Genomic DNA, 12,471 nt, shown 5'->3' on the forward strand with positions numbered 1-12,471 from the left:
GGTGGGGGGGGGGAAGGGAAAAAATAAATTTAATAAAATATGAGTAGACTTCAGAGCAGACACTTCAGCCATGTGTAGGCTTACTGAACAACATCTACTTGGAATATTAAAATTTGGTAATGAAAAAAATAAAATGGATATATTTTAGAGTCACATACAGAAATTACGTGAATTTTAAAAATATTTAAAATACATTTTATACTCTTGGCTACTTCTTTAGAGTGCTCCACTGCTATTTGGGCCATTTCTATAGGAAAGTTTAGTAACTGTTCCATCTGAACCTACCAGTCCAGCCAGACTTGTCTCCACTTGGTTCCAGGAACATCCTGTGTGCAGTCCATTTCCATGTTTTTTAAGATTTTCTTCCTGCCAGTAATGTCCTCTGTTTTTCTTTACTTGTCTAACTTCTGTTTTTCTTTAAGGACAAGTCATGTCCTAATTCTTCCATGAAACTTTTAAAAACTGTCTTTGTTTTTAGTTATCATGATCATCCTCTCTTTGTCATTTGGTACTTAGATTATATACTAATTGACTAGAAATCATAGATTTTTAAGAGATGAGAGGAAAATCTGAAATTTAATTCATTAATTTCATTTTAGAAGTTACATGAGATTGTCATATAACTAGTTAGCAGTAGAAAGAATTAAAAGTTATTTTAGATGTCTTGGCTCCATTTTAGTAATTTTTCACTGCTAATTACTTCCTTGTGGTTATTAATCTGTAAAGTGTCTCTTGGCTATTTAGTGTATAAGTAAATTTTTAAAATATTTTCAAATATTTGTAATTGTGACTTTTTTACAATCCTATCTGAAGCACAAGTTGATTAAAATTTATTATAGCCTTTATTTACTCTTTTATTTATTTAACAACTTCCATGCGGCAGTACTACTCTAGGCACCAGGAGTGTGATTGAATGTTATACAGGTTCCCACCTTCAAGAAAGTTATTCTAATGGTTCAAGAAAATTGATAAAAAAAGAATAATCTGATCTGTGGTGGAAAAATTCAAAGCAGTGGTTGCTGCTCAGATGGTAGGGGAAGAGATTGATGGGGAGGAGACATGCGAGAACTTTCTGGAATGATGATATTCTAAATCTTGATAGGGGTCTGCGTTACTCAGGTATATGCATTTGTCCATTCTCACTGAATGGTACACTTAAGATTTGTACATTTCATTGTATGTAAAGGGGAAAAACTGTAAAAACAGGATAGATGTAATTTTATATGTGAATTTAAAAAGAACAATTTGCTGCACACCCATAAAATTAACACCCATCTGATACACTAAAACATTATTTATAACTTGTACTTCCTGTTCTGTTTCTCTTCTAGCTATCCCTCCTCTGCCTGTCCTGCAGAGGTAACCATTGCATTGGATATTTTGCTTTTAGCATTTCTTCGCCTTAGATTTCTTCTGTTTTAATATGTGTATGTCTGACTAAACAATATACTTCTCAGTTTGCTTGCTTTCAGATTTGTAAAAATGGTGTTATACAGTTATAGTCTGCAACCTGGCTGTTTTCACAATGTTGTATTTGTAAGATTTATTCATGATGTGTAAAGCTGTAGTTCATTTATTTTCACAACTGAGGAATATATTCCATGGTGTGAATGTACTGTAATTGTTTATCTTTATCCATTCTCCTGGTAATTTGAATTGTTTGCAGTTTTTTCTGTTGTGAACTGAGGTGTAGTAAGTTTTCTTATGTTGTGTCTCAGTGTACTTAGAGGTGAATTTCTGTAAGATTTGTAACTAGGAGTGGAATTTGCTAAATTGTAGAGTAGAGGGTTTCCAAGTGTGGTCTTTGGCAGAAGTGTGGGGATTCTTGAAACCCATTCAAGGGATTAATCAATATTGAGAGTTAAATGGCTTTTGCACTGTGTTGACATTTGTACAAATGGTGCAAAAGGAATAGTGGGTAAAACTGCTGTCATACTAGCTCAGATAAAATCAGTGGCTCAAAGTTGAAGTCATGATTACTGTATTCTTTCTTGCTATGCACTTGCAGAAAAACAGTTTAAATCACTTAAAAGTATCTCAGCAAACCAGTAAAAACTAATTAAGTTTATTAAATCTTCACCCATTAGAATACATCTTTTTAATATTTTGTGTGATGAAATGGTATAAACACATAAAGCCCTTCTTCATACTGAAGTATGGTGGTTGTCAGGAGGAAAAGCAGTTTTGTGATTTTTTTTGAGTTGGGAGTTGACTAGCTGCTTTTTTCATGAGAGCTTGATTTTTATTTGAAGCAGTGTTTGACTGATGAACCATGGTTAGTCAGATATGTTTTGAAAATATTTTCTTGAAAATGAAGTAAGCATGTTGTTATAAGGAAAACAAATGGTGTATTTTTTTGTTAGTGGTAGACTTTGAGCTTTCAGGTAAAAATTATGATTTTGAAAAACTTGTATATATCTACATTTACATATATATACACACACACAAAATAGATACATACCCTGAATTATTGCAAATATACATGCCTAGTTTGTGGCTTCCTTTTATGTTTTTATATCTATTGATGAAGAGCAGTCTGTAATTGCTTTTTCATTTTAAAAAATTATTCAAGTATTCATACATCAACATATATAAAAACAACTTTCCTGTTTTAAACTTATATGTCCTCTTAAGACGTAAAAAGTGAAAAGGTAAAAATTTTAGCCCAGATAAAAATAGAGTAAATGCAAAATAGTGAGTTGGACTAAAGCCTCGGGCTTGCTAGGTTCCCTGTGTTAGAAGCAGGCACTGGATTCTAGGAGTTCAGCACTGGTGGTATAACAAGGACCAGAACCACGACTAGGGTATTATTCTTTTTACCAGTCATCACTTCCCTGTAGAGCATTTGGAAGGGAACCTCCTGCCAAATGCTGTCTGGTCCTCTGGTTTTTTGGATAAGCTATAGACTGAAGAAGATAATTTGACACAGAGTTTGGAACACTGAGATGGAGTCAGGCATCTCCTGCTCTGCTCACTCCACAAGGCCAGCTATAGATTATCAGGCAAATGGCTTATCTCTCTTCCCTGGGCCTCTGCCTTGTCTAATGGAGCCTTCTCTCCTTCCTCACACATCTGGTCCTCTCCAAGATCAAAACTACCACCCTCTTCTCTGCCATGTCCTTTTGTCTATGAGTCCCTGCCCCCCAGCAGGGACTTTGTCCAACTGCCGTGGCCCAATGAAAGCCCTAGTCATAATTTAATCAAGTAAGAGTGAAACCTTACTTGAGAATGTATTCAGTATAATCTAAGGGTATCGCTAGCCCAGAGGAACAGACCAATTTACAAACATAATCAGTATTTCTTTTTGGAACTCATCAATAATATCAAACTGCCACATCATCTCACTTGGTAATTCTGTATTTTAACTTTTTGAGGAACCTCCACGTTGTCAATGATAGCCTCTGCTGAAATAATGTATCTGCCATTATAAAATCTATACTTAGATGTGGGGATTGTAGGAAGAGTGGGTGAAGTAGGAAGCTCTAGGAATCAGTCCCTCCTTCAGAAGAACTATTAAACAGGCAGGAACTGTATGAATCAATTATTTTGAAACTCTGAAGTCCAGTAGAACACAGTACAGCATCAGGGATTGGCTGTGGGAAGAGGCTATAAGTTACAGTAAATTGTTCTTTTCCGGCAGTGGTTATGTGCCTCTCCCTCACTCTCATGGTAGACCATAGTGGGCTCCAGCCCCTGACATGGCTAGCTGGTGCCTGAAAGGGATGTAAAAATCCACTTACCCAAGATCCAGGGTGGACTCCGACTTACCACTGACCACAACTTTTGATTAACAACTTTGAATTCCTGAGGGTCTGGCTGTGAGGGTGGTCTTGTGGCCATTTTTCCATCCTGCCATAGAGAAAGGTGAGTGAGAAGACATAAAGATATTGAACTTTCTCAGAACTGTGGAGGATGGTTGAAGGGGCTGCATTTGATGGGCAGGTGAGGAAAGCCCAGCTTTGGGGAGCCATGGGAGATGCTTCTGATGCTTTTCCTAGCACCTCTCTCATACCCAAAGGGCAGATTAGAGCCTTTGTGGGTCCTTGTCTTGTTCTGACTGGGAAAGACTAACTTGGTAAACTTCTTCCGGTATGCCCCCCTCTCAGAATTTGTCCTGTAGGCAACAACAAAAACAACATAAGAAGTAGTTGGGGAAAATGGCTTGGGGCAAAGACTTACCTGCTTTGAATCTGGCAGTGACACCTGGAAGAGGGAGAGGATCTTTTTCCTGAAAAATAGAAGACATATTCAAACTCCTATAAATGGGAACTCCTAAACAACTAGCAAGCACAGGCCCAGAAAAGACAGGGACAGTCCTGCATTTCGCATTCACCTTGGGCAACCTTCCTGATAGGAAGGTCGACACTCAAGAACATCTCTCTCTCATATCGCTAGCTGAGTACAAAATCAAGAAACAGTCATCTTAGGGAATAAGTCCCAGAGTTAATTAAGATAAAAAATTAAAATATATAGTGTGTAACAAAAGAGTACAAGACAAATAGGAAATGATGACTGTATTAGTTAGCCAATGGGGTGCTGATGCAAAATACCAGAAATTGTTTGGTTTTTATAAAGGGTATTTATTTGGAGTAGGAGCTTACAGATACTAGGCCATAAAGCATAAGTTACTTCCCTCATCAAAGTCTATTTGGAGCAAGATGGCTGCCGACATCTGCCAGGGTTCAGGCTTCCTGGGTTTCCTACGTTCCTGGGGCTTGCTTTTCTCCGAGTTCAAGGTTCCTTTCTTCCTGATGCTGGCTGCTTCTTCCTCTGTGTGCTGACTTCCTGAGGCTCCAGCTCAGATCTTCAGCATCAAACTCCAACATCAAAACTCCAACATCAGAAACCCTCAACTCTGTTTTCTGCCATGCCTTTTATCTGTGAGTCCCCACCCACCAAGGGGTGGGAACCTAATGCCCTAATCATAAATCAATCATGCCCAGGTACAGATCAGATTACAAGTATAATCCAATATTTCTTTTTTGAATTCATCAATAATAGTAAGCTGCTACAATGAACCATCCAAAGGAACAGGATAAAAACCCAGAAAACTCCAACAAAGAGGAAGAGAGGTAGTACATGTGGCTCAAGAAGTTGAGTACCCGCCTCGCACATGGGAGGTTCTGGATTCAGTTTCTGGTTCCTCCTGGAGACACGAAAACAAACAACAAACAAAACAAACAAAAAATCCAACTCAGAGAAGCTAATGTGGCTCAGTGGTTGAGTGCTGGCTTCCTGCATATGAGGTCCTGGGTTCAATCCAAAGACTTAAAAAAATATATTTTCATTATGCTCAAGAAGATGAAGGAAAATACAGAGAAAGAACCAAAGCACATTAAGAAAACCATGAATGAATAATACAAGAATCTCATTAAGGAGATAAAAAATTCAAAAAGGAACCAAACAAAACTTCTGGACTTGAAGACCACAATAACTGAATGAAAAAAATTCCCAGGACGTTTTCAGCAGCAGATTGGAGCTGGCAGAAGAAAGAATCAGTGAACTTGAAGACAAGACAATTGAAATGAGTCAGGCTGAGGAGCAGAAAGAAAAAAGAATCACATAAAGTAAGAGTAACATAAGAGACCTCTGGGATACTTTCAAGCATATCAATATACACATTACAGGAACCCAAGAAGGAGAAGAAAGAGAGAAAGGAATAGAAGGAATATTCAAAGAAATAATGATAAACTTAGCAAAAGATGTGAATATGCATATACAAGAAGCCTAGAGAACACCAAACAGGATAAACACACACAAAAAATACACTGTGTCACATCTTGACCAAACTGCCTAATTCAGAGGGCAAGGAGAGAGTTCTGAAAGCTGTAAGAAAAAAGCAATGTTCTGTGCAGTAAAATGATCTATCTTTGAGCTCTACCCCCTGCAGTGTGCTGTGTACAAGGGAGTCCCAATTAGATTGAGTGCCAATTTATCATCAGAAACCATGGCGGCAAGAGGACAGTGGATTGCGATGCTTATAGTGCTGAAAGAAAATGACTGCCAACCAAGAATTTTATATCCAGAGAGACTTTATTTTCAAAATGAGGGAGAGATTCCCAGGTAAAAAGAAGCTGAGGGAACTCATCACCACTAGACCTGTCCTATAAGCATTGCTAAAGGGAATTCTTTGGACTGAAAGGTAAGTACATGTGACAGTTTTATATTATTTATTAATTCCAAAAAGAGATATTGATTATGTTTGTAAACTGGTGTCTTCCTCTGGGCATAATAACCTTTGACTGTATTAGATTCAGCTGAAAACTTTTAGATTAGGGCTTTGATTTGACCATGTCATTAGGGTGACTCAGTTTGAGTCCCTGCCCCCCCATTGTGGGCTATATAAGTGGATGATCAATCAAGAATACAAAAGGAGATACACAGAAGAACACAGAGGAAGAAGACAGCTCCATAGATATGGCAGAGGCCTTGGAAAGAGATGAATCATTCACCTGATAGTTTATAGCTAAACTTGTGAAGAGAACAGAGCAGCTGACCCCAGAGAGAAATGAGCCCTGGGAAGAGAGACAAGTCTTATGCCAGCCTACAGCTGAGATCAGAAGCTGGACCCATGGAGCTTTAAGAGGAAGAGGAAGGCTGAACCCTCGCAGACAGCAGACATCGCCTGCCGTCTTGCTTCAACATATGGCAACAGAGTTTGGTAAGGAAGTAACCTTGAGTTGGGCTCTTTTGTGACTGTAAGTTTTCACCCAAAATAAATACCCTTAATAAAAGCCAACAGATTCCTGGTTGCATCAGCACCCCTTTGGCTGACTAATACAGTACATTAAACATAAAGAAATAAAAACTTCTGGTAATGGTAACCATTTGGGTAGTTATAAATGCCAGCATTATAGTTTGTTTTTTTGTTTCAGTTTTTGTTTTTGGTATGTAACTCCACTTCTTACTTCCTACAGGTACTAAAAGGCAAACACATAAAATGTAACATTCCATCTATGGTTTTGGACATACAGTGTACATAAGATATATAATTGGTAACAATTATTAATACAAAAAAAGGTGGAGAGAGGGGGATATAGGAAAAGTATATGTGAATGTTTTGAAGTCAAGTTGGTTTCAAACCAGATATGATTCAAACCAGATTCTAATGTTAACTTTTAACCCCATTGTAATCACAAGGAAGATATATGAAAAATATCCAGGTGGAAATAAGTAGGCACTCAATATGGTACTACACAAAAATTCAAATAAACATGAAAGTAGGATTCAGCTGTAAAAAAGAATGAAGTTCTGATACATGTGATAACCTGGAAAACCTTGATCATGTTGAGTGAAATAAGCCAACACAAAAGGACAAATATATGATTTCACTGATAGAAAATAATTAGGATAAGCAAACTCACGGAGTTGGAATCTAGAATATACGTCTCCAGGTAGGTGATGGGATAGGGATAGAGAATAAGAAGTTAAGGATTAAGATGTAGAGTTTCTACTTGGAGTGATGGAAATGCTTTGATAATGGATGGTGATGATGGTAGCACGACATTGTGAAAGTAATTACCAGCACTGGAATATATATCTGAATGTGGTTAAAAGGGTTAATGTTAGGTTTTATATATAGAACTAGAATAAAAGTAAAAAAAATTCATGGAACTGCACAACACATATAATGACCCTAAGTTAAACCATGGACTGTAGTTAGTAGCACATTTATTATAAAAAATGTGCTTTCATCAATTTTAACAAATGTACCACACAATACAAGGTGCTGATAAGAGAGTGTGTATGGGCATTCTGTATTTTATACATGATTATTTTGTAAACCTACAACTTTTCTAATAAAAACATTCTAAACTTAGCAAAAATATACTTTAAGAAAAAGACATTTTCAACAAACGAAAGCTAAACAAATGAGCTCTCTCAGACAAACATGTAAAGCATTTTAGAATGTTCTCCCAGAAGAAGGAAAATCATCCCATATGCGAGGATAAAGATGTAGGAAGGAACAAGAAGGCAAAGAAACTTGTGGGTATATCTACATAAAAATATGATATGTAAAACAGTGGCTTGTTGGGAAAAAAAATAGCACCTCGGCTTCACTGAAAGATTTACTAAAGCATATTTTCTTTAACAAAGTAGTTTTAAGTTTTAATTCACTTAGTAGTCATTTTTCCTTTCCTTACTATCTTTACTTAGAACATGCTACATGAATATTTACTATATTTACTATATAATTGGCATATGAACTATTATTCCTATCCCCGCCCATCTTGTACTTCTCTCATGGTTTAAAAGATAGGGAGAATTGTCAAATTTTCATCTCTTGTCTTGAATTCTTCCAAATATCAATCTCATGTTTTTGCTCCCAACTAGAGTATGCTGCAGTTGTCCCACTAACATTTCTAAATGAAGATGTGTAAAACAATAGTCCTTATTCCTCCTCATTTCCTTATTTCTAATAATTACGTTACAGATCTCTCAAATTTGAAATTCCCACATGATTTTTTTCCTCTGGCTTTTTCTATGTTTAGTCAGGTTGTATCAAGTCTTGCTCTCATATTACCTCTCATTGTCTAATCTACTGCTGCTTCAGTTCAGGTTCTTACTGCTACCTAGACTATTGCAGTAGCTTTCTAACTGTTCATTGATTCACTTTTCTAGTTCATCTTGTGGAAAAAAAGTTTAAATTCTTTGGTCTGACATTGATACTTTCCTTAATTTTCACTCTGTTGGTTAGTATTGCATTCATTTGCAAGTAAAAAACTGTCTGATGGTAGGTGCCTTCCAACATTGATTCAGATACTTAAGGATGACATGTCTGTTATTCTCTTGGCCTTTCCTTCATATTTGCCTCCTGATGTTAAGCTTCAGGAAGGAAGAAGAGGACAGGAAAAAGGCTGTATGACAGTTAAGACAGCTTCCTTTTAAGGAGTGTTCCTGGAAGAACCACTAAATAACATCCACTTAAATCCTATTAGCTGAAACTGGTTCACATGGCTATGTGTCTGCAGGGAAGTTTGTTGTCCCCAACAAAATTTGGGCTCTGTAACAAGGAAAAGGGGAAAATGCATATTGTGTAGGCTGTTAGCCATCTTGCCATAAGTACTTATCTATACTGTTAATCCTTTCCTGAGTGGTGTAATTCTTCAAACACTTTTATTTCAGCTCAACAAATTACTGAACATATCTTTTACCGTTCTACCTTTGTACTCCTCAGCACAGTTCTCCTCTCCTGGAATGTCCTTCCTATTCCATCCATGAGAATTCAATCCTTTGTTCAAGATAGTTTGAAATCTAGTCTTCTCTAATAAAGCTTATCAGATTATTCCAGCTTGAAATGTCATTTTCCCTCTCCAGACACCAATAAGCAATTGTTAAAATAATGCATTTGTTGAATAATGTTACCTCGTGACATCTCTTCTTCAGTTGCCTGTAGCTGGTTTTGTTTATTTTGTTAGTGTTTTATATATTTTATATTATGGCTCCTCAGCAGGTTGTAAACTTGAGTTTTATGGTTTTTGTCCACAGGAAGCTTATACTCTGTTAAGTCATGCACAGTATTTATTCAGTAATGATTTTGACAGTGATTGCTATCCAGAAGACTTCTTTGCATATACAGGATATGAGTACTACTTTGATTTATAACTATTGTTTTCTCTTATAGACAGATGTTCTGAAAAAGCCTGCATGGAAATGGCTTGCCTTACAATGACAGAAATGGAAGGAACAGCCACATCTCCCGTACATCAGAATGGTGATATTTCTGGAAATGCTAATTCTTTGAAGCAGATAGATCCAGCCCTTCAGGTGTACCTTTATCATTCCCTTGGGAAAGCTGAAGGAGATTACCTGAAGTTTCCAGCTGGGGAGTATGTTGCTGAAGAAATTTGTGTTGTTGCTTCTAAAGCTTGTGGTAAGTATTTAAAAAAATGACACTTTTCTTCTTATCAATAGATTATTGCTCTAAGTATGCTGCTCTAATACATGTAAATGTATAATATATTATTCTTTGGGATGTTCTTGATGTTCGTGTGGCTGACAGGTATGTTTCACATGCATAAAATATGAGAACATCACTAGAGTAGAATGTAAGGTGACTGCCTTGTGCTAGGTATCAAAACAAACTGAAGTGGGCCCTGGGTATGACCACCTGGTGGTCAAGGCAGCAGCAGTGGTGGAGCAAGTGGCATAAAACCACCATGGGAACCCAGCTAAGCACGTTGGGCCATGTGGTGCCATCCCAGTATAGTTCCTTTAGAGCTGCTCATAAAGCTGTTCTAGCACTGGCCATGTATCACCCTGAGGAGCCTGGGCATCAAGTACCCACTGTGACTCATTCACAGTGAGTTCATCAACCATGACATCTGGTATTTTCACTTCACCCTGCCATCATCCCAGCACATCTTGGGCCTCCTCATTGGCCAGCAGTACAAATCGGCAGCAGCCTGGTCAACCAGCCCCATACACCCATCTCCTGTGATGACAACATGTTTTGTGGATTTGGTTATCAAGGGCCTTCCATTCCTGGAGGAAGAACCTGTGGTGCTGATGTGTGGACCCCTGCTCATGATCCAGTATGCCTTCCAGTTCGATCAGGACTGCGTGGGCTACCTCTAGGAGTGCTGCCTTCCTTTCTAATGACCTGGGCACTAGCTGCCCACTGTCCCACCCACACACTCACATTGCTCAGTCCTCGTTGTTCCTTAACTTCTCCCCTAGATCTGCCTGCATCTCATGCCAGGTCCCAGGTTTGGCCTCGCCTGCTTTTGCCCTGGGTAGTTGCCAAAGTGGGTTGGAACTCTCCTGGGAGCAGGGTGCTAGTTTAGGTTGGTCACAGCTGGCCAACTTCAGGGTGGGTTCCATTCTGGCTCTTACCAGAGATCTCTCCTCCTTGTGATTACCCCAGCCCCCACAGTACAGGGCTCCCAGCGTCTTACATCCCTTCCCCTCCATCAGCAGGCTACAGCCTGGAGACAGATATAAATATCTGGGCCACCCCAGCCACTGTTCTGCTGACTCTTGTTACTGACCCTGACTGCCAGCCTAAGGGCACCAGGGAACCCAGGCCACACCAGACCATGGCTGAGGCCTCAGCACCAACACTATGTGAGATGCCTTCTTAGAGTTGGGATTTGGGGGTTTTGAGTGGTGGTGGTGAGGGACTGCCCATGCCCTATCCCACTCCAGGGTCCAGGCAGGCCCCTCTAGGCCAGGAGGGAACTTGGCTTTCCCTGGGTTTGGAATGGGAGGAAAGTGCTGGCCGAGACCTCCCTGGGCTGGCACATGGGCCCTCCTGGAACCTAAGACCTGGCATGTCCCCCCAACACACATGTACCCAAGGTGCTTGGGAGCTCTAAGCTGTGGGCTTAGTCAGAGGCTGATTGTTAATATTGTAAGAATTTTAACCTACCACTGTAGGGAATAGTCTTTGATTAGTCTTCTGTTCTGATCTTTGGTGACAGCTCCTTAGTCTATTCTCTCTGCCTCTTACTTTGCCTCTGAGGGGGATAGGTTCTTTCTTTTTCCATTATCCTTGGCCACATCCGAAAAAGAAATTGGAGAGTAATTCCTTTTGGGAGCTCAGTAACTTCCCTACCCTATTTCCTGCTCTCAGAAAGTTGGCTTGATCTAAAATGGTCATGTTTTAGTCCAAGCTAGAGGCACTTATTTAAGGTGATAAAGCTTTCTTAAAAACATTGGTTTTAAAAATATATATATATATTTGATTCATTCAACTCTATATTTCACTAGCTACTCCTACATTTCTTTTGAAGTCATGTTTTTCTCTCTTTAGACTTAATTACAAGTACATGGAGCCTAGTCTTCCATGGGTCCACATCATTAATCTCTTTTCCTTGATCCATATTTTTGAGCAGAAAAGGTTATTGGGGTACATAAAATAATATTTGGAAATAAGGATGGTGTTTTAGTTTCCTGGCTGCTTCATCAAATACCATGCAATGGATTGACTTAAACACTAGGGATTTATTTGCTCACAGTTTTAAGGTTTGGAGAAATCCAAAATCAAGGCGTTAGCAAGGCAATGCTTTCTCCCAGAAGACTATGACATTCTGGTACTGGCTCAGTGATCCTTGGTCCTTGGCTGTTCTGTGAAATGGTATTTTAGTTTCCTAGACTGCTTATGCAAATACCATGGAATGGCTGTGCTTAACCAATGGGAATTTATTTGCTCATGGTTTCAAGGCCAGGAAAATGTCCAAATCTAAGCATCATTAAGACAAAGCTTTCTTCTGAAAACTGACTGCCGGTGATCCTTGGCTCCTCTCTCACATGGCAAGGTATATGATGATATCTGCTGATCTCTCCTTTCTCTTATGGATTTTATTGATTTCAGCTTCTTTCTTCTGTGAATTTCTTTTTCTTTATCTGAATTTCATTCTATTATATAGGATTTCAGAAATAGGATTAATACCCATCATGAATGAGTTGGGCACACCTTAATTGAAGTAGCCTCATCAAAAGGTCCTGCTTACAGTGGGTCCAGAACCA

General features: G+C 38.7%; 1 protein-coding gene across 9 annotated transcripts in view; it reads left to right on the top strand.

The window, feature by feature from the left end:
- JAK2 (Janus kinase 2) overlaps nucleotides 1–12,471 on the top strand; it is a 223,189-nt gene that overhangs the window by 63,044 nt on the left and 147,674 nt on the right. For 6 of the 9 annotated variants that reach the window (XM_058301810.2, XM_058301811.2, XM_071216711.1 and 3 more), the window contains one exon: nucleotides 9,626–9,874. In XM_058301810.2, coding sequence (XP_058157793.1) covers nucleotides 9,649–9,874 — 226 coding nt within the window. In that variant the 5' untranslated portion in view covers nucleotides 9,626–9,648. The remainder of the gene's footprint in view (nucleotides 1–9,625; nucleotides 9,875–12,471) is intronic. The other 3 variants (XM_058301808.2, XM_071216713.1, XM_058301812.2) reach the window with 1 other exon arrangement.

The sequence above is a fragment of the Dasypus novemcinctus genome, chromosome 8 (assembly GCF_030445035.2).
Source record: "Dasypus novemcinctus isolate mDasNov1 chromosome 8, mDasNov1.1.hap2, whole genome shotgun sequence".
Taxonomy (NCBI): Eukaryota; Metazoa; Chordata; class Mammalia; order Cingulata; family Dasypodidae; genus Dasypus; species Dasypus novemcinctus.